The following is a 22,770-nucleotide window of genomic DNA, read 5'->3' on the forward strand; positions in this document are numbered from 1 at the left end:
CTAAAACTTCTAGTCCACTGCTATATTTAGCCCAAATATGCTGCCTGGCACACAGTGTGCTTAATAAACATGTGATATTCACTGAAGGCCAAGCAAAATCACATACAGTGATGTATCTACAACTACTATAATATTTACTGAGCCACACCCAAAAATACTTAGGGTGATTCACCATAAGGCAAGAGAGAATTTCACTTACTGCCTAGGTCAAGTGTTTCTACTATATGGACCAAGGGACCTAGAGAATCCAAACTGCTGCTGGCTGCCCAGAACAGTTTTGCATTTGATTATCAGCTTTATTAGAATACTCACAATCTATTTGAGACACAGTCTCATGCAGCTTAAGCTCATTTCTAGCATTTGTACCAGAGGTTGGCTTTGAACTGTTGGGGATGGTCCTATGCACTGTGTATTCAGTTGCTCATTTGTGTACCTAACATCAGGACTTCCGATCCTAGTCAGGGGGTCTCAGGTGGGAGACAAGAAGACTGAGGAGAAGGAGCCCATGAGGAGGTTACCATGAAGGAGTCTCCATAGGGACAAAGATGGAGCAGGGGCGGTCAGGGGGAAACTAGATGGTGGGCAAAAGGGAACGTGGCTGAGAAATAGTCAGGCCAATGCAGATGGGTTAGAAAAGCATCTGCCGAGCTTAAGGCTTTAAAGCTTATCAGGAAAGGTAATAGGGCTCTGTGTCATTATTTGGGAGCTAGAACAGGAGTCTAATAAAACCAAAACTATACAAATATGTCAACACTGAACTCCTGATCCTCCTGCCTTCGCCTCCCAAGTGATGGGACTAACGGTGTGTGCCACCACACCCAGCTCTGCTCCTACTACCACTTTCTTCCTGAGGGCATTTCTAATACTTCTCAATGGCCCTAGATTACTACGTACCTGTCGCCTATAGAAACACATCTTGGCTCATCATCTTAACTTTGAAGTTTTCATATCTTCATGATGTTGGCTGGGAAGACACATAAGTATTCCTAAAGTGCCCTGATTATCATTGTGGAGACAAAGTAAGTTCTAACATAAATTCAAACCTTAAAAGCCTAACTAGAGCGTGAGGAGCGCCGGTTATGCGGAGGGTAGGGCACGGGAGGTTGTTACTTTCCATAAGAGCTTGGATTCTACAATTAATCACCAGAGAAAAATTCCTTCTCAAGCACGTTACACTAATCATGTCATGCTTCCTCCATTATGTAGCAGCTATGTATGTGACTGTCCCTGTCACTGACTTCAAGGCTTCACTGACTGGCCATCACCTCTGCCATGGATGTTGGTTTCAAGAATAAAGTGTAGGCCGGGCGTGGTGGCGCACGCCTTTAATCTCAGCACTCGGGAGGCAGAGGCAGGTGGATCGCTGTGAGTTCGAGGCCAGCCTGGTCTACAAAGTGAGTCCAGGACAGCCAAGGCTACACAGAGAAACCCTGTCTCAAAAAACCAAAAGAATAAAGTGCAGGACCCTTTCTCATGAAGAGAGGAAGGCACCATACAGGCATCTCTCTCAAGCACGGTTTAGGGAAATGTGGTGGGGAAGGCAGAGTTGAAAAGGACCCTGCTGTCCCTGCTGAAAGCGCGTTGAGGATCGGCCTGAACCCCAAAGACAGGATGTTCCCTTTCCACATGATAATGACAACATGAGTCTTAAAGACCTGCCACCAAAGGCACTCACAATGTCACACTTACCACCAGATTATAAACGCGGACGGTTGTGTCCGCTGAGCAAGTATACAGTAAGTTTCCAAATATCTGAAGTGCATTCACTGCAGCTTGGTGTCCTTCGAAGCTTCCTTCTGTAGGCTCTTCATCATCTCCTGGCTCGGAAGATATTTCTAGAAAACATAAACCAGTTTCAGACACATGTCTGCTACAGTCTTAGAAGACACTAAATCAAAACCATCACCAACAAATAGAGGACTTAAATTACCAAAAGATCCTCTTAAATTCTAATTCCCCAAACAGAATGCCACAATTTTCAAAGTTCTTCATTAGGAAGATTCCACCAAAAACTATTGAGGTCAGAAAAGGGAAGAAGCTGATACAGCTGGAAATGTGCAACGTGCAAAGACCAGGATCGGCAGACATGGGGCCGAGCTAGGCAACCTTCTTGGTGTAACTTTATATATGATTTATTTATTATTATGTATACAGTGCTCTGCTTGCTGTACACCTGCAGGTCAGAAGAGGGTACCAGATCTCATTATAGATGGTTGTGAGCCACCATGTGGTTGCTGGGAATTGAACTCAGGACCTCTGGAAGAGTAGTCAGTGCTCTTAACCTCTGAGCCATCTCTGTAGCCCCTGTAACTTCTCATTTTATCTCCTATTCTATAAATACATTTTTTAAAAAAATTTTTATTTATTTATTCTTGTTACATCTCAATGGTTATCCCATCCCTTGTATCCTCCCATTCTTCCCTCCCTCCCATTTTCCCCTTACTCCCCTCCCCTATGACTGTTCCTGAGGGGGATTTCCTCCCCCTGTATATGCTCACAGGGTATCAAGTCTCTTCTTGGTAATCTGCTGTCCTTCCTCTGAGTGCCACCAGGTCTCCCCCTCCAGGGGACATGGTCAAATATGAGGCACCAGAGTTCGTGTGAAAGTCATACCCCATATAAATACATTTAAGTAGACTTAAATTGACTTCCAAATTCTAAAACCTCCTTCCCTGTGGCTACTCAGAACACAACAATTACCTGAAGAGTTCTTAGATGTTTTGATGGAGGAGATCACTGTCTGAGTTTCTGCCACACTGAAAAATAACAGCAAAATTTTCTTGGTACCTGGAAGACTAGGACAGGTAGCAAAACTAAAGTTTTTCCAACTCAAAGAATCAATTTTTTCACGTGAAATGTCTTTGAAATTTACAACACAGTCAAAAAAGAGAAAAAAAAAAAAAACCCAACTCTAATACCCAAAATTTGATTTTTCCCTATTCATAACCTCTTTCACATACATTTTGATTTATAAGTAAATTAGAAAATTCTACTTAACAGAATAAATGAGCTGGGCGGTGGTGGTGCAAACCTTTAATCCCAGCACTTGGGAGGCAGAGGCAGGTGGATCTCTGTGAGTTCGAGGCCAGCCAAGGCTACAATAGAGAAACCCTGCTTCACAAAACCAACCAAACAAGAGTAAATGAGTCAACGAAAGCTGTTGAGCAGGCAGAACGCCAGCCTTACCTTACAGGAATGCCATCCTTGTAGCGGGTGCCAAGCTCACTGGTAGAGCTAACTTCATCACAACCAGAACGAGAAGTTTCTATTGAGTTTTGTTCTGCAGAGTTCCAGGTATCTTTTTTCGATGGGCTGTCTGGTTTCTCTTCTCCAGATTCAGAAGTATCAATGGCAACCACTTCCAACTGAGGATTTGGAACTTCCAGGACTTCCAGGGAGGACTCACTGTCTGGCTCATCCCTGCCGTTTTCTTGCTCCCGAGCAGTTTTGCTGTCTTCCCAGGTAGAGGTTGTTACTTTCCCCCCTTTAACTCCCTTTCCAGATTTTACCTTCCTTGCAGGTTTAGCAGTAAACACATCTTGCTCGGTGTCACTGTTCTCAGGAACATGTGTGGCCCGCAGTGTTTTCTTCTTCCGAAGTTTCTTCTTCTTCTTGCTCCCTCTAGTTTCAGCTGATGCCAGTGTGGATTGTGCCTGCTGCTCAGGCTGGTCAGCTGGAGACTGAGTTTCCTCCTTCGCAGGAGTTTCGGGAGTGAAAGCCAGTCTGAGGAAAGAACTGCTGCAGGCTTCAGAGCCGCTGCTGCCTCTGGCTGACTCTTCACCTCTCTTTATGCCAGGAAGATCGGGAGACTGGCAAGAGGGTGAGTTTTCTCTGCTTCTGGAGTCTCCTTGCACCACAGAAAAATTCAGATATTGGCCAGCATTTTGGCAACTTTGTGTTGATGCTGATGTTATCACTGCAGGGATGGCTGGGTAAATCGGGCAGCTGTCACTGACTGCTCCTGAATCAGGAAATCAAATAGAAAATGAAGTTCCACAGGCAGGGACTTTGTCTACTGATTTTTCCTCTATTTTGAATATTCATATATTAAATGGAATATGGGTTCTGCTTTTTGTGTATGTACATACAAGGAATAAGCTTGGGTGCACAAGAGCCAGGGAACCTGTGTGGACATCAGAGGACACCTTTTGGGAGTCACTCTTGCTTCCTATCTTGCAAGGAGACAGGGCATCTCTTACTGCTTCTGCCGATACACTGTGCGCTCCCAACTGGCTGATACCATGGACTTCCTGAGGACTCTACCTCAGCTTTTCATCTTACTGTGGGGTGCTGGGTCCCTACTGCTTATAAGAATAAGTGGGCCACTGAGCCTACTCCCCAGCTCCCACAGATGAGGTCAGTGATAAAAGAAAAATGACCTAAGGTCAGATTATGGCAAACTATGTCTTTTATGTAGTCTAGAGGTAAACAAACATATACTTATGGTTTAAGACAGATTGAAATACAGCTCAGGAATTATAGTTTGTAGTTCAGTGGTAGTACTGGGCTTGCCTAACATGCAACCTCCAGCAGCCTTCCTCCCTAAAAAAAAAATAGAAAATATGTAACAAAATAATATATCCAAACTTTTATTTTTTATTAAATAATCTTTAAAAAGCTAGTATAATTCATTATCTAAATGAATTGTCTTTATTTTTTTTTACTATGTTTTATGTATTTTGTGATTATGAGTTTCTGTGAAGGTCAGAATATTTTGCAGAAGCCAATTCTGTCTTTCAACAGTATAAATCCTGGGGATCAAACTCAGGTTTTCAGGCTTGCTGATATGTGCATTTACTCCGAGTCATCTTCCCAGCCCCAATGCATTATCATTTAAAAACCTAAATACGAACTCCATCCAAGTAACTTGCACTTCAACATGACAGATCACAGACATTCATCTTATGCCTACATAGTAAGCCCTGCAACAGGGTGTGAGTAGCGCAACCTGAAGAGATTTTCCAAATTGTTTCAGCTTAAGGAATCCCACATTTGTGTGCGCGCGCGCGTGTGTGTGCATGTGTGTGTACACAGGTCAAAGGACAAGTTTTGGGCCTCAGTTCTTGCCTTCTACCACACTGAGGCAGCTCTCTCGTGTTGGTTTCTGCTGCTGTGCTCCACACTCCAGGCTAGCTGGCCTGCAAGCTTCCAGGCGATTCTTCTCCCGCCCCGAGGAGTGCTGGGATCACAGACTTAGAGTTGTCAGGCTCACTTGGCTAGCTTTCTTCTGCTGAGCCATTTCATTAGGACTGCCTTTTTGCTTTTTTGACTGAATTTTTAATATGACATTATTTGCAGTTATGAAAACAGCTAAGACGTTATCCTCAACTGTTAAACCAGGCAAGGGTTAAGATCCTTGGTTACTTCTCAATCCACTTATGTTCCTATTAATACCTGTAAATACTAGACCCCCGTGTCCAACATGGCCACTTGCCGTTCATGTTTTTATCAGTCCTGGCTTACCTATGAGGTCATACAGGCACTAAGTGCTCAGGAACTCAGAGTGCATGCCTTACGGAGTAAACAGGCCAGCCAAGCTTTTTTATTACCACCCTATTTTTCGAGACAGGGTTTCTCTGTGTAGCCCTGGCTGTCCTGGACTCACTTTGTAGACCAGGCTGGCCTCGAACTCACAAGAGATCCACCTGCCTCTGCCTCCCGAGTGCTGGGATTACAGGCATGTGCCACCATACCCAGCTCAGACCGGCCAATCTCAACCCACGTATCACAGAGACAAGTGTAACCATTTAGAAGTGTCAAACTGAAGTCAATTCATTAAGCTCTGAGAAAATTAGGGAACAATGAAACTTAAATTACATTCTCTGAAGTATTTTATTAGTTTTTAAAAAAAAGAATTTACAGCCGGGCGGTGGTGGCGCACGCCTTTAATCCCAGCACTCGGGAGGCAGAGGCGGGCGGATCGCTGTGAGTTCGAGGCCAGCCTGGTCTACAAAGTGAGTCCAGGACAACCAAGGCTACACAGAGAAACCCTGTCTCAAAAAAAAAAAAAAAAAAGAATTTACATTTGTGTGTGTGTGTGTGTGTGTCTCTCCAGGTTTTTTTTCTCCATGTGCGCCCTAGGGACTAAACTCAGGCCATCAGGTTTGGTGACAAGGCCCTTACCTGGCGAGCCGTCTTTCCAGCCCCACATTCTCTGAAGTGTTTGTAAACACCCGCCCTATGTGAGATAGCTATCAATGAAAAACTAACTGTAATAACTAGTTAGTTTTAAGACAAGGTCTCACCATATTGCCATAGCTGGCCTGAAACTTGCTATGTAGATCAAGCTGATCTCTAACTCAGAGATCCACCTGCCTCTGCCTCCCAAGTGCTAGATTAAAGGTGTGCACCAACCTGTGTGGGCTCTGTTTTACTAGGCTTTACACAGTGAAACATGACTGGCCTGCAGGGATGCCCTGAACTCAGAGAAAAGCTTACTTACTATTAGTCTGCAGTAATTCCTTGGACACACTGGAAGCAGAGCCTTGTGGTGTAGCGTTCATAGTCCCCTCTTGTTCAGGAGACATGGGCTCTTGTTTGATCTGAACCGATGAGTCGGGGACAGTTCCATGGGCTTGGAAAGTAGATGTGGTTATTTGGAGAGCGGTTCTAGTGGGCGGTGGAGTCACATGGGAAGGAGGTGGCTCCAGAAACCCTGGGAAAAAGGGAGGAGGCAGCAGTGTGGTCTCAAGAGATGTCTGAGATTGGCTGTTCCTTTGTTCTCCTGCTGTGAGGCCACAGGGAGGCTGGTCTGGGTGCTCAGAAGGGTCATATGTTTCTAGAACAGGAAACACAAACACACATACAAATGCAAGAATGCTATTTGGAAAATTATTTATTTCTTAGCCAATTTTTACTTGTTTTGTCTGAAACAGGGTCTCACTGTAAAGTGCTGGCTGTCTTGGAACTCACGGAGATCCATCTGCCTCAATTCCCAGTGCTAGGACTAAAGGCATGTGTGTCACCATACCTGACTTCCAATATGTGGGTTTTGTTTGTTTGTTTGGGGGGGGGGTTGTTTTTTGGTTTTGAGTCAAGGTTTCTCTGGATAGCCCAATATGTGTTTTTAAAGATTAGGAAATAATTAAAATTTCTCAAAGTGTAAGGGCGGCTCACTCCTACAATCCTAATATTTAATAGTCTGAGAAAGGTAGATTGCTAAGAGTTCTAGGTTATCCTTGGTGATGTCGTGGGATGGCCTAAGTTACTGAGAAAAGCCTTGTCAAAAAATAAGAATGAAAATTTTTAAAAAAGAAAAAAAGTTTAAATGGTGTGTCCAAGTCATACAGCACACCGTTACCAAGGGAAGCCAAGCTTTGAGCTCAGTCCTGACACCTAATCAAAGCTGATACCCGCCTGTTCTTCCTCCTTCCATCACTGTGAGCCCACACTATAAACCAAACCGAAGGCATTGCCCAGAGTGAGCACTCAACAACGAAGCCATATCGCCACTTCTCTTTATCATTTTGAGACACAGATGGGCCTTGAACTTACTCTCTAGCCAGATAACCCTTGACCTCACAACCCTCCTGAGCAGCAGAGGTCAAAGGTTGGGACACCCAGCCCGGCTGAACATTCTGAGACATCTAAGTCTCTGAGTTTTACACCATGAGACCACTGAGACATGCGGGGAAATGTACAATGCTCCCATGAAGAAAATCAAAAGTAACAGTTCATCAGGCATGCCCCAAATACCTTGTAATCCTTGCAGAATCTGTATTCTGTGAGTCCGCAGTGCACTCATTTCCATAGTTATCTGAAAGTAAAATACTTTGGTAAGTACTTTAAAATCCACCTCTCAAGCTCGTCAGCGCCCCTAGGACTCTGCAGCTGTCATGTTTACCTGCTGTTTGAGCACAAGCAGCCTCTGGACCTCGACGTAGGCTGTTTGCAGTGCTGCCCGCGCCTGCAGGAGGCTGTTATCCATGCACTGCAGTGACCTGCTCAGTTCTTCCTCTCTTAAGGAGATATTCAGCAGCTGGTCAACCTGAGAACGTTCTGTCAGAACAAAAGGCCCAGGTTAGCAACAGTGTCTTCAAGATAGAAATACAGAAGCTTAGAACAAACCTGTCTTTCTCTCAACAAGTGAATGAGACCCATGGATTTTATAAAATACATGGCCGGCCTGATGACATCAAAGCTAAAAAATTGAAATAAGAACCAATAGCTTCTTACAGTCCCCCACCATGGCCTTTAGGGAGACTTCTGTCCTCAAATGCAGACTGTCTATCTGCTTCTTACTCAGAACTTTGGCTGAGACTGAGCTTCAGACTTATAGCACTTGGGCTCTTCTTTGTTTTTTAAGACAGGGTTTCTCTATGTTATCTTGGCTGTCCTGCACTTGCTTTGTAGACCAGGCTGGCCTCGAACTCACATCGATCCGCCTGCCTCTGCCACTACACCCAGCTGTTTGTTGTTTTTAAAACTGAAACAGGGTCTCATTACATAGCCATGTTTGGCTTTGAACTTTCTAGGTATCTAATAGCCTTGAACTATTTATTAATCTCCCTGCCTCCACCTCCCCAGTGTACCACCACATTTACCCCAGATGTTTCTCCTGCTGTACAAAGGCCTTTAAGTCTGACACAGTCGCAATGTGCTGGGGCCTTTTTTTGGGGGGGGGGGGCTCTACTAACAGCACCACAGTTCTCTTTATTAAAGCTTTCCTGGTGGTGGCGCACGCCTCTAATCCCAGCACTCAGGAGGCGGAGGCAAGCAGATCGCTGTGAGTTGGAGGCCAGCCTGGTCTACAAAGCGAGTCCAGGACAGCCAAGGCTACACAGAGAGAGACCCTATTGCAGAAAACAAAAACAAAACAAACAAACAAAAAAGCAATTGACGCTTTCCTGAAGAAAATCTAGTTTTGATACTGAATAGAAACCTAAGCAGACCTGAATCAGACCCTGTTCTCTGTACTACACCCACTCAATTCACACTATAAGAGCAAGCACGACACCTCAAAAATAAAAAGGGAAGCCAGGTGTGGTGGCTCGCAAGCTGTATCCAGGACTTGGGATGAGGTGGAGAACCACCCTGAGTTCAAGGCTACTCTGGGTCACAGGTTAAGAAACCTCAGAACAGCTGGGCTTGGTAGCCCACGCCTTTAACCCCAGCACTGGGGAGGCAGAGGCAGGTGGATCTCTGTGAGTTCAAGTCCAGCCTGGTCTACAAAGTGAGTCCAGGACAGCCAAGGATACACAGAGAAACCCTGTCTTGAAAAACAACAACAACAAAAACAAAGAAAAACAAACAAAAAACCAACCAAACAAAACAAAAGCAAACAAACAAGAAACCTCAGAACAAAAGAGAGAAACCCTGAGAGGGACACATTTTAATTAAATGACCCTTCTCATTCCAACTGGAAAGCCTGAGTGAGGCTTCCTGCCTACGTCGCCTACAGCATAACAGCCTTCAGGTCTACACAGGATCTTGTATTTCTTAGCCACAACTAGATAGATATAGCAAGCAATCAAACTTTTCTCTACTTTTAAACAAGACAACAATGTGAGAAAAGCCAACTATGGTGACACATGTTCACAATCTAGCTTCCCAGAGGCTAAAGCAGGATTGCAGCCCAGGCTAGCCTGGCTTTAGAGACTGAGCCAGGGGCCCCATGCCACCTAGGCAAGTACTTCTCCACTGAGCCACAACCCAGCTCCCTTTTCAACTAAAAAACAACAACAACACAGCAAACCTTGGGGAATGATGCTACAAGCCTGTAACCCCAGCACCCAGGAGACCGAGACAAGAGGATTATTCCGAGTTTCAGGCCAGTCTGGACTATATGGCAATATCCTGTCTCAAAACAAAAAATAAGTATTTTGAAGCAGGTGGCCAGTGTTTGATGATTAGAAACGGACACACCAAAAGAGGCTCAAGTGCTATCAGGGCAATTTCTCATGGTCAGAGACAAAGGTAGAGCACCTACCTAGCATGTATGAAGCCCTAGGTTCAAGCCCCAGCATTATAAAAATAAAAACAATAATGTTTTGCTACAGCATTCTGTAGCCATACCTTTCTTTCCTTTAATTTTCCTTCGTTTATTTTTTCTCTCAAGACTTGGTAGTTCAGAGGATGATCCATCCTAAAGAGAGAGAAAATTGATATTGAATATATAAATGCCGTTATATAAGCGAAGGACAAAAAGAGAGTCATGGTGTTGGCATCTTTTGCTATCGCTACCATCTCTGAGAGGACAACAGAGGCCTTGTGCACAACTCATTCACTAGTTGACTTAATGTTTCTAGTAAAGAGCTCAAGACCAAGCGCTTTCTGGTATCTTAGATTCACTAACGCCCATTGTGCTCAGCATTCCATCTAGGTGAAGTGACACATAGACAGGAGAGGCAGAGCCAGAACATTCTATTGATTTCACCTTGGCATTGGTTCCACTCTAAAATCCAAAGAAAACCTTTCCAATGAGAAGCTAACCCACTGGGATGACAAACCTCAAGATAACGGCTTTTCAAACGGGTAAATCTCAGGCTTCAAGTATATTTAAAATCACCTAACAGTATCTCTTCTGGCTTAGAGACGCAGAACTGGGGCTTCAGCTTTCAATGGGAAGTGGGTGCCCTCGGATGGTATAACCACCAGTAACTTCCTTTTCAGAAAGGGACCGTGGGACAGAGGTCTCACCATCATCACCATTATTACCAGAGAGCCAGAGAAGCACAGGTGGTTAAATGAAGGAAAAGGGCCTTACGGGATCAGGCCAGGTAACTACAGATAAAAGACAATTAAAAGACTAAGAAAGTGTCACACAGTGTTTATGTGTATGCAGTTAATACTGTTAAGTCTCTCCAGTGTTAACCTTCTGGCTTAACCAAGAATCTAACATCCACACATGCCCTGCTGTTAGGAGACAGCTGCCTGAGTCCAGCCATCTCAGGAACAACCTCCATCTTGCTGGCAGGGTCAAAACTGAGCTCATGCTCCCAGAACCAATCCCTCTCCTGCTTCTCCAGGCGTTCATGCTTGTTTGTGACCCAGGAAAGAATGGAAAGAGGGAAGTTGCAACTATCTAAACTGAGGTACACAAGTCACAAATGTATTGCCTGCTATAACTTAAACTGACTTCATGCACCTTGCCTGCTCCTTTGTTCCCTTAACATCCTGACTTCTGGGCCAGAAGAGGACTTGACTGCGAAAGCCGAGTTGAGGACCCTGAATCCAGGTGACCCAGGTAACACCTACTCACCCATGTCTACGCTCTTGCTCAAGCCCTTGTGTCAAAATGACCAGGCACTACAGCCCACCCAGCTCCCTCTCACTTCGGGGCTCATCTTTTTTAAATGCCATGCAATTTATCTTTTGGGTGGCAGTTCAGCTCCCCAGTCTGTTCTGCAGCCCTGATCCATCAGTACTGGCCCGAGTACAGTAAAATTTTGTTGTTTGCTGAAACACTTACTAAGATGAACATTCAAAGACACAGCCAGTTCCCAAGCCTGTGTTGTTGTCCCTGACTGGTCAGTTTTTGCTGTCTAATTCAATTACAGATTTTGCTTTGCTGGACTCATGACTGCTACACTGAGTGCCTCTATGAAAACAGATTAAGTTACATCTGAAGATGTGACCTATCCTCAGTCAGAGGAAGTGCTGCTGGGAGACTAGTTTTAGAGATGACTTCATATTTTCCTGGTACTGTACAGTCATACCACATTACAGCTGGTTTAGTGGTGCTACTCAGGTGAGAGAAGCCAGAAGGATGAGAGTTACAGAGTATTATAATTCTGTACCAGAGCAAAGGAAACCAGGTACCCACGAGAAATCAGTCAAGCCTTTCTATGCAACATTCAAGTAAGTCTTTACACAAGATACTCACCCCAGTGGCTCTTCGCTTCTTTCTAATACTGTGACCATCGTTTTGCTCAGCACCAGAGGTATAGCTACTGTCAGTGGCTGCATCTGCTAAGCTAGAGCTTGCATGAACTGAAGATGCATTTGACGAGAGTGAGTTTCCTTCTCCAGTGCTCTCCTGGGCATGGCACTCTGACAGCGGCGTAGACCTCTCCTGGCTGTTCAGGTCTCTGGCTGAATGTATGAAAGGCATTACGTGATCGGATGGTAACTGTGCACTATGTCGCCTTTGGGTAGAAATGTTTCCAACCTTTTCACCTGTTCTGACAGAAGGCGTCAGAGTTGCCCCTTCCTGTTCAAGATACATGGCCGCCTTCTGACTCTGGGCAGCACTCAATGCTGTACTAGGTGAAGTACTCTGCTGGGGCTCATTTTCTTTGCCAGTACCTCCCTCACTAAAGAAGCTATATACAGGAGGCCTATCCATGATCATGCTGCTTTCAGAAAGGCTTCGCTTTCTTGCCATGCCAGAGGATGAGGAAATGGAAACACCTTCCCACTGGAATCCTTCTAGACTGGACAGATCCGGCTCCTCATCTAAATCCAAGACTTCCTGTTCATTTTGAACCAAAGGTACCATTTCTATGCCAAACCTTAAAAAAAGAAGAAGGAAGAGGAACAAATCAGATATGGTTGGGTGAAGACTAATGTTTAAAGAGCCAGGCTCCATTATGTAGAGGTTACAGAGGACAGTTCCTGCTGTCAAGGAATGCAACTCTGACATGGGACCCAGAACAAAGTAAGCACATACTGCAGCATCACAGGCACTAAATCCCAGCTATGTATGGCTATGAGAACACAGGGTTTCCCCTCTCAAATAGAGCGTCTTGTCTACTATAAACATTTTAAGAACAAAGAAGCCAGTTTACCAGCCACTCACCACCACTAAGCATGACTTCCTAGTTTACCACACCATGCACTTTTCAAAACAAGACAAAGACATCAATAACAATGCAGACAGAGACCCTGAGTCTGAAGGGCAACACTTATATTGTTGTAAAATTATGATTTTCCAAGCAGCAAACCTACGTTGAACACTTCTTGACCACTCAGAACACCACCTCAAAAATGTTGTGAGAAGCCAAGTGTGGTAGCACACACCTTTAGTCCCAGCACTTGAGAGACAGAGGCAGGCAGAGCTCTGTGAGTTCGAGGCCAGCTGGTCTACAAAGAGAGTCCAGGACAGCCAAGGCTCTGTGTAACAGAGAAACCCTGTCCCGAAAAACAGACAGACAGACAGACAAAAACAGAGACAGCGCTCTCCAATCCTCCCTCAACACCAGAGTGCACATAGGAAGGGATCCACAAGCTGAGTGAAAGGCAGTTAAGAACAGTTAAACAGTTTACCACTGGTTCCTAACATTAAGATTCAGAAAAGCATAGCATGTTCTAGTCCATCTAACCCAGAGTGGCGCGCTAGCTTCCCAGGCGCCTCCACTTCAGCGGCTCCCTGTCAGGAGAGCGGCAGACTTGTCATGCAGGAGCAGCCACTGCTTGACACTAAAGTAAAGCAGACATTTACAATGGGTATTTTCGGCAAAAGTTTAATTAAGTAGAACAAGAACTTAATTTTAATCATAGGCAAAGGGTGGAAACCTTTAAAGAAAGAAGGACAGGTACTGAAAGGCACACACCTGGGTAACCCTTTGCCCAGCTCTTGCTTTTTCTTGGTCACTTGTTGAATGACCTGTTCCCAGTTGACATTTCTCCGAGATGCGTTTAGGATCTGGCGCAGGGTTGGCTTGAGCCCAGACTCCTTCTCTGCCTCATTCTTTCGATGGCCACTAATATTGCGGATGCGTCGAGCACTATTGAGGTTGGGCTCTGGGAGATGTGTTCCAGTTTTGCTCTTCAAACTAATGTGCCGGGTTAGATCTCTCTGGAGTGAGGCAGGGAAACCTAATTTACTTAGTTCAGGCAGGAGTGTGCCTGGGGGCTGATTACTGATATCATTTTTTTGAAGCTCTGCATCCAAGCTAGTACCCTCAAAGCTTTCTGTTTCAAAGGGCCCATTGGATTTAACAAGGCTGTTATCCTGTGCATCTTCTAGAGAGGTCTTCAAGTCTAGCAGTAAGCCAGGGTGTGGACTGGCTTCTGCCGTTACTTGTAACTCAGCCTCTTTCTGGTGAGCTGTGGAATTATGTGGGGAGGTGGGAAGGTTGTCAGATGTTCCCAGGGTCTGGGTCTCTTGTTCCTTATCCACAGTGGGCGCACTGCAGGACAGTGCCTCTGCCATTGCAGAAGCCACACCTTCACTTTTCACACCATGCTTTCCTGGATTACATGTTGCTCTATCACTTTCAGCTGAGTGTGCCTGAAACTCATCGTTCCCAGAGTCTTTTGTAGACTCTTCTACACTGCTACTTCCTTCTGCGTGGCTCTCAGCCCTGGGCGTGCTAAGGGGTGGACTTTGCATTGTTTGGGGATGCTGCAGCGCCTCTTGGACTTCCTGTGATGGGTCATTTAACTTTTCAGCAGGTTCTTTTTGGGTGTCCGTTACAGTTTTACTCTCTTTTAAAAAACAAGGACCTAGATCATGTGATTTGGATGTGCAGGAAGAACCATGGCTACCTTCTAAAGTGGATTTGTTCAGGGGATGGGCGCAATCTCCAGGGGGAAAGGATTTGGTTTCACTGGTTATTGAGTGGTTCTTTAAATGAGGACCAGATTTGGGGGTTGGAAGTGGAAGGAGTGGGAATTTCAATGGACTTTTATTTGACTTCTGATGTGGTTCAGACTGTTCAGTGCTGGGGCAGGCTTTCACATCCTCACAGAAAGCAGTGGTGTCAGGAGTGGCTTTGTGACGGGGAGATCCAGGAAGTGTTTCCTTTTGTGCTTTGAGCACTTCAGGACTGCTTGTTTTATCATCTGGTTCTTGTAACCCTGTGGTTATTAAGCCAAAATTAAAGAGAGGCTTATCTAGCATTTCTGATTTGCTGTCAATGATTTCTTTCACAGCTGACTGTAAATCTGGAGATATCTGGGGAGGGTAAGGTTTCCAGCGGCGGAACTTTTCTCTTGCTATGTTGCCACTCTTTCTGTTAATTTTTGAGGCTGCCATATCTGTTTGTTTAGTGGTTTGACTTTCACGCTGCTCAAAACTAAACTCAAGCAAGCCTTCTGAAGGAAACTTGTCACTTGAGAATCCCTCAGAAAGACTTCTGTGCTTGCCAGCTTTGTCACCGTCTTGCCACCGCCATTTGTATCTCTCTTGATTGTACTTGCTTGGCTTATTAGATTTCTTGTTCCACTTCTTGGTCATGTCTTCCATTTGATAGTTAGAATTTCTGTTTCTGCCTTGTTGAAATTTGTCTCCAGGGCCATTGTAATTCCAACTATTTGTACCACGTACACTGGATTTCCAGTTTCCATTACCGTTGTTCATGTGCCAGCTGGGAAAGCCACCTGTTCCTTCAGAATGCCAATTGGGATTCCTTCCTGTACCATTATAATTCCAATCCGCCATCCCATTGTTTGAATGCCAACCTCCTCCTGAATTACTATGACTGTGGAACCAAGTTGAAGAGCCTCTTGTAGCACCTTTATGCCACCCAGAACTTCCTCTTGGCCCATTATTCCTCAAAGAATGTGGAAAGCTATTTTTCCTAGTACTATTAAAGCCATCCTTTTCCCATTTCCAGTCCCTCTGTGGAGGTCCACGGTGATGCCTTGCTGGTTGACTATAGCTCTCCCTGTCTTGGTAAGGGATCCGGTCTTCTCGTCTCCACGGGGGTTGCCTGTCCTCTGAGCTTATTTCTTGGCTATTACTGGAAGGTTCATCTTGCCTGAAAGAAAAACAGTTTGTCATTATGGATTTAATGAAATTCTTATATGTGCTTCTATTAAAGGCATAACCCACCAAACCCCCCCCTCTCCTCTTCTTACTCAGATTACAGAATGGGGCCCATTTTTATTTCTGGTAGTTGCTTTTATATCTATAATGTAATAGACTACCTTCCCTTTCATCCTAGAAACATTAAAAATTGGACACATTTATGCTAACTTCCCTCTCTTGCTTCTGGTTTTTTTTTTGGGGGGGGGGGGGAGTTACTATTGTAGAATTTTGCTTCTAGTATCTTAGCATTTTTTACATTATGCAGCTCTTTTCAAACTAAGGACCCTGATGTTCTGTGGTTAGGATTATTGTTAATGTAACTCCATGTTTAGTCAGTGGCCACACATCATTTTTCCAGACGTAAGTTCTAACTGAAACATCTACATTTTAACCCACTTTAAGTGGTAAGATCACACTCTGAGTGAATACCTTCATAATTAAACACTTTATCAAGTGGCCATCCATGGCTGTTAGTAGTCAAGGAAAACATTTATCTACAGTTCCTATTTGGAATGGGCTTAGATCCAAGCTGACAGATACAATAAACTAGGTCTCCCAAATGAGAGTAAAACAGTACTGGCCAAATAAGGGATCACATAAGAAGCTACAAGGAGCTTATGAGCCAGAGGCTTTTTACAGAGAAGCTACAGCTGCTCAAGCTATTTATGTTACATAAAGCGTTGATAAAAAAAGGAGCAATTTATGTATCACAGCAATGTGTAAAACCATTTTTCTTTACAAATTGCTTATGGTGTGTCTAACATCCCTGGCATGTGATAAGTGCTCAAAACACCAGGTAATAAAGTGTCCTAAAATTCACTTTGTTTCTGCCAAGGATTTCATGTAGATTAATCCGTTAATGCTAAGTACATTTTGAAGATTACCTCGCTCAAATTTTACAATCCAGAGGCATATATTTATTATTTTTTAAATGAAGAGGCTCAAGTTTTGATAGCCTAAGTAACATGAATAGAGGCATACAAGCACAAAGGGGTAGAGCAAAGATCTGAACCTTCACTACACAGAGTCTATAGCACCTACTTAGGCCCTGACACAATAAAATGTCACAGCAACAGTTTTTGAGTTGGAATTTCTTCCTCTAAACTTGACTTGGGGCTGCAGAGATGGCTCACAGTTAAGAGCACCTGCTCTTCCAGAGATCCTGGGTTCAATTCCCAGCACCCACATGGCAGCTCATCACCATCTGGAACTCTAGTTTCAGAGGATCCAACACTCTTTTCTGGCCTCCATGGACAGTAGGCATGAGTGTGGTGCATAGCCACACATACACCTACACACACTTTGGCTGGGCATGGTGACAACACACTCTTAAAGATTGATCGCAATTGGCCTTTAAAAAGGGGGGTAGGTGGGACTGATTGTGTTATGTGTGCACATGGGCATGCCATGGTGCATGCATGGAAATCGTAGAACAATTGATGAGAGTCAGTTCTCCTCTTCTACCATGTATTAATCAAGGACCGCGTGTAGGTTGCAGGCTTGGCTGTAAGCCTCTATCCACAGAACCACCTTGACAGCTCATAATTGACCTTTAATGCCTGTAGTATTCTGGACACAAATCAGTTCCTTTTTCACAAAACAGAATTAAAAATTCATCTAGGCTAGCATGGTAGCACATGCCTGTAATCTCAGCATTTGGACCAGGACAAAGAATATGAGTTGACCACATAAAGAGATCCTGCTTCAATCAATCAACAAATAAAAGAAATAAGTGCATGATTTTAGACAACCATGTCACCACAGGAACCTATAGGGCTCAAAGAACAGTAACTATGATATTAATGTCTAATCTTAGCCTCTACAATGTTTAATTATTTACACAGCTAAGCTATAACAGTTCTGTTGTGTAAGAACAAAACAGAAATTAGTGCCCTATCCATGTAACTTCCTAAAAGAGAAGCCCAGACTACAGCTAGCTGCAGTCGTGAGAATGGTAGCAGAAGAGCAAACAGCCAAGGGGCCAACAATCACATTGCTATGAGCATTTTAAGACTAAGAAAGTCGCCGGGCGTGGTGGCGCACGCCTTTAATCCCAGCACTCGGGAGGCAGAGGCAGGCGGATCGCTATGAGTTCGAGGCCAGCCTGGTCTACAAAGTGAGTCCAGGAAGGCTAAGGTTACACAGAGATACCCTGTCTCGGGGAAAAAACAAACAAACAAAAGACTAAGAAAGTCTTTTTCAAGGACTTTTTATTTTAACGTTAATATTTAGGATAAAACTACACATTTCCTATCTGTATTTAAATCTCTAACGTAAAAAGGTAAAAGTGGGAATAACTAATATTCAAGAATAACTTTAAATTTTTATTTGAGTTTGAAATTTTCTCATCAGTCTCATTAAGTAAGTTCCCTAAGCCAAAGCCAGGTGTAGCAGCACACACATAATCTCAGCACCTTTGGAGATAGAGAAGCAAGTTCAGAATCATCTTTGGTTATGAGCAAGCTAGAGACTAGCTGTGGCTACATGACTGCCTGGCTCACTTAAAAATAAGCAAGCAAAAAACTTCAGGCCATAAAAATAAGCAAGTAAAACCATAAATGCCTAACACATAAATACATAAACACAAGTATAAAATTATGAAGTATAATTAGGGACCTTATATTGCTTAACTAATCTTGATACTGTCAAATTTAAGATATTAATATTCATAAAAAACACCCAGAGTGAACCAGGCACTGTATAGTTATTAAAACTCCAAAGGTAAAATTCAAATTTGGAAGAAGCACCATGCTAATTTGGAAGAGGTAATCCTTCCCCCCCAAGAGAATAATACAAATGAATAGTAGACGAAATGTCTATTCAATGATGTTTAACTTATACTCTATAGCTTTCTAGTAGAAAAATTGGATACTAATAAAAGCAGTTCAAGATACAGTGGTCAAGACCATGGTTTTTAGTTCTAAGGACAAGACTGAGTTTAAGGGCAAATAATTCAGCATCTCAAGGAAGTATTTCCTAGTCCTTAGTCCCCAGAGAGCAAAGTCAAACAAAACTTTATATTTAAGGTATATTTAAGAGCTTTAGGCTCTTAAAGATGGGCTTAATTATCATTCAAACATCAAGTCAAGGGGCTTGGAATGTAGCTCAGTTATTAAAGTGAGCTCTTAGCTCAAACCCTAGAGGCGCAACCTCAGGACAGAGTCGCTGTTTTTACATGAGACTCTAAAGGGAAAACAAAACCAAAACAACTTACCGACTTTGTTCTTTTCTTTCTTGTATTAACTGAACTAGTTCCTTGTCAAAATAATCTTCCTCTTCTTCTTCCTTTCCATCATCTTCTCTTTCCTGGGCATCAACATTATCTTTATGCAACTGGCCAGAAATGTGCTTTGCATATGCAGAGAGACCCACTTCTGTGACCCGGCACACTCGGCACTCATGACTACTGTCCCTAGGGAAAGAGGGAGATGAAGGACATTCAATTCTCCCCACTGGCATGGCACACTCACCAGATTGCTAGTTTCCTCTGAAAGGCACTGACAGCTGGGCACAGTGAAAAATCAGTGTTAATAAATGGCCAATGTTCCTTTCATCACTTTTTAGCAAGTTTGTTTATAGGTCACTTTGGAATAAATTTCAGGTTCTTTTCCAGCAAGCAAGAGGCAACACACTTCAGATTAATAATGGGCCTTAGGAGAAATCTTCTTGAGTTGCTGTACTTAAAATCTTGCCAGAGGAAACATGGTGAAAGGGGAGGCAGGGCAGGGGGCTCAGAGCAAACATAAGCCGCTCTGAGGCACACCCATGGTGCCAACTGCACTCAGAAAGGCTGGTGACAGCACATCCATTTAATCTCCAGTGAATGCTGGGGGTGGAGCAAAGAGGAGGGGGAACAGCCAATCTCAGGCCAGTAACTAAGCTGCACAGCTGGCACTGGGCCTGGAATGTGAAGATTCCGGACCCTGGCAAATGACAGTGGTAGTCCTAGCAAATGCTCTTGGTCTGGACGATTCGTGTGACACTCTCTGCTTCAGCAGGGCTTATTTTAAAGGTAATGGAAACCATGTCAACTGTAGGAAGTTAACAGCTGTGTTAGGCAAATGCTTCTCGCAAGTTTCAGAAAATGATGCAGTCCAGATACAAGCAAAACTGGCCTTTAAGTAAACTGTTGGCTAACCTGCTTTTGTTTGCTTTTTCTTTTACTTAATACAATGGCAAATCTCACATTTGGCCAGTCTTAACAAGCAAAATCTTTAATCCTCTTCTGACCTGTTGCAGATCAATACTTTAACTACTTTTAAGCTTCCTGTAATCCTTTGGTTAAGTCAGCTGTCTACACAGTCACTAATGAGAAGCGAGCAACTGTGGCTATCTAATGATTCCAAGATCCTGTACTGTGGGGTTTACAGTAGCTGTATTTCTGTGCTTCCTACATCAATTTGTGTGTCTACATCTATGTACCTATATAAATCACCTCAGTCATATGCCATGAAACACACAGCCCCTTCTTTTTTTTTTTTTTTTTTTTAACAAATACACAACTAAAATAGGCAAAATTGATATGAATTAACAGGAGTCCTTGAAACTGAGCACTCCATTTACTAGAAGACAGTTTCTGCTGCAGATCATCTGAATGTCCATTCAAAGCAAAGCAAAACAAAACAAACACCATACCAACCAATTACCAAATGCCAAACACAATGCTATGTTACTTAGAGTTACAAACTACAAAAACTGAAACAATGGGGCCAGAGAGATGGCTCGGCGGTTAAGAGTACTGTCTGCTATTCCAGAGGTTCTGAGTTCAATCCCTGGCAACTACATGGCGTCTCACAACCATCTGTAATGTGATCTAATGCCCTCTTCTGGCATAACAGGTGTATGTGCAAATAGAGCACTCATAAACAATAAAAAAATAAAGTCTTTTAAATGGCTGGTACATTTTAAAGTGAAATACTAGGGGCTGGGGAGATGGATCAATAGTTAAGAATACTTTCTGTTTTCTCAGAGACCCTGAGCTCCATGTGATTGGACACCCTTTGCTGGCCTCTGTAGGCACCTGTTCTCGCATGACATATATTTATATAAATATACATTTGCATGCAAATAAAAATAAATCACAGGAAAAAAAAAAGCAATACAGTTGGCAGGAAGTATAACATAATGGTAGGTAGCGTCCAGCTAACATGGGGTAGGAGGCACTAGGTTTGATGTGCAGCACTACACTAAGAAGCAGAGCAAGTCAGCGACTGCAAACACCTTCAACCGCAGAGCTCAGAAGGCAGAGGGAGCAGGTGGACCCAGCCTGGTTTACACAGCAAAGTGACCAGCTAGGGTCACATAGGGAGACTCTCTCGAAAGAAAAGAAAAGGAAGGAAGGAAAAAATGAGGGGGTGGAAGAGACAGAGAAGAAGAAAAAAACTTCAGAGACACCCCGTCCACACACACAATACTGTTTCTTTTTTGGTTTTCTGAAACAAGGGTTTCTCTATATGACAGCCCTGACTGCCCTGGACTCATTTTGCAGACCAGGCTCCCCTTGAACTCATAAAGATCTGCCTGCCTCTGTCTCCCAGAGTGGTGGGATTATAGGTGTGTATGTGCCACCACACCCAGCACAATACTATTACTTAGATTGGAAGAATCTCTGAAAAATAAAAAACGTAAACATTTACATTTCTGGGGGCGCTTTATAGCACAAATGCCTATTTACAATTTTTAAAGAAAGAGTTCTGGCCAGGTTTCCAAAAAGCATCAATTGGTTACCCTGAATTCACTGTTTCAATTCCATATCATCCTATAATACTTTAATGCATTATTTTCTAACTCCATGTACATATTTAACGATTAATCACTATCAGGCATGGTGGCACACACCTTTAATCCCAGAACTCAGGGAGCTGTGAGTTTAAGGCCAGCCTGGTCTACGTAGTGAGTCTCAGGCCAGCCAGGGCTGTCTCAAACAAAACAACAAAAAAGAAGAATCATTATCTACTTCTTCCATCTTATCAAGAATAAAGTTCTCTGAGACACTAGATTGATGTTAGTGCATTCTAGATGGGCGCTAACTTGTAATAGCAACACAGAAAGTTTAAGATATGTCCAGGAATCTGTCCACAATGGGCAGCACCACAAGAATCTGGAGACCATATGACAAACACTGCATAGAAGTGTAACTGAGATCCAGACCAACCTTGCTGTTACTTAGAAAATCATTCTGAGTTCAATGTCATCATCTACATTTCTACTTAATGTAAAAAAGGCTGAATTGGATAGTGGTTTCATTCTATTGAGACTTTTGTACAATTTCTTAATTTTTTTCAAAATTGCTGATTGTGACTTTATAAGAGAAAATTTTCATATGTTCAAGCCTTCAATAAACCTCTTTTGAAATTTTTGTTAATAACTGGCTTACATACTTTATATGAACATATAGTTATGGATACAATGTACTGCTTTTCTGTCATGGCTAATAAAGGCGTAATTTTCATCAAGGTATTTGAAGGGCCTAAATTAGCTCCATCCTGTCACCACACAATTTCCCCTCATGTACAAAGGCAGTCTTAAGATACTCTATGCATAAGCCTTTCTTTATTAAGCTTGCTCTAACTAAACCGCAACAGCTGCTTGATAAATAAAGGCTTGAGTCTTTGATAGCTTCTATCTGGAGAGACTGCAATTATCACACATCTACTCCATGTCCCTTATTAGCAACCAAAGAAAACTTACCAGTATCATTAAGTTTACCTTCAAAATTGAATCTAAAAATTTAACAAAGTAGCCAGGCATGATGACACATGCCTTTAATCCTAGCACTCGGGAGGCAGAGACAGGAGGACCTGTGAGTTCAAGGCCAGCCTGGTCGACAGAGCAGACCTACACAAAGAAACCCTGTGTTGAACCCTGTCCGCTCCCCCCACCCCCCGGAGCAAAATAAATGAACAAACAAACAAAAGCCCATTAAAACCCTTACTGAATAAGGATTGATGAGTATTTTTCTCTAAGGCACAAACTAGTTATGACTGTCTTTAAAATAATGATCCAAGTAAACAAAATGTTTGAGCAGGGGTGGGGGGGGTGGCGCACGCCTTTAATCCTAGCACTCAGGAGGCAGA

At 43.4% G+C, this 22,770-nt stretch overlaps 1 protein-coding gene across 1 annotated transcript in view; it reads right to left on the reverse strand.

Moving 5' to 3' along the window:
- Positions 1–22,770, reverse strand: part of Znf106 (zinc finger protein 106) — a 54,147-nt gene that overhangs the window by 13,161 nt on the left and 18,216 nt on the right. The window contains exons 4-13 of the mRNA XM_051144469.1: positions 18,909–19,106; positions 13,494–15,644; positions 11,825–12,452; positions 10,015–10,084; positions 7,844–7,998; positions 7,696–7,756; positions 6,443–6,778; positions 3,187–3,961; positions 2,701–2,756; positions 1,690–1,835 (exon numbers count right to left, since the gene is read on the reverse strand). Coding sequence (XP_051000426.1) covers positions 1,690–1,835; positions 2,701–2,756; positions 3,187–3,961; positions 6,443–6,778; positions 7,696–7,756; positions 7,844–7,998; positions 10,015–10,084; positions 11,825–12,452; positions 13,494–15,644; positions 18,909–19,106 — 4,576 coding nt within the window. The remainder of the gene's footprint in view (positions 1–1,689; positions 1,836–2,700; positions 2,757–3,186; positions 3,962–6,442; positions 6,779–7,695; positions 7,757–7,843; positions 7,999–10,014; positions 10,085–11,824; positions 12,453–13,493; positions 15,645–18,908; positions 19,107–22,770) is intronic.

The sequence above is a fragment of the Acomys russatus genome, chromosome 4 (assembly GCF_903995435.1).
Source record: "Acomys russatus chromosome 4, mAcoRus1.1, whole genome shotgun sequence".
In the NCBI taxonomy this organism is placed as follows: domain Eukaryota; kingdom Metazoa; phylum Chordata; class Mammalia; order Rodentia; family Muridae; genus Acomys; species Acomys russatus.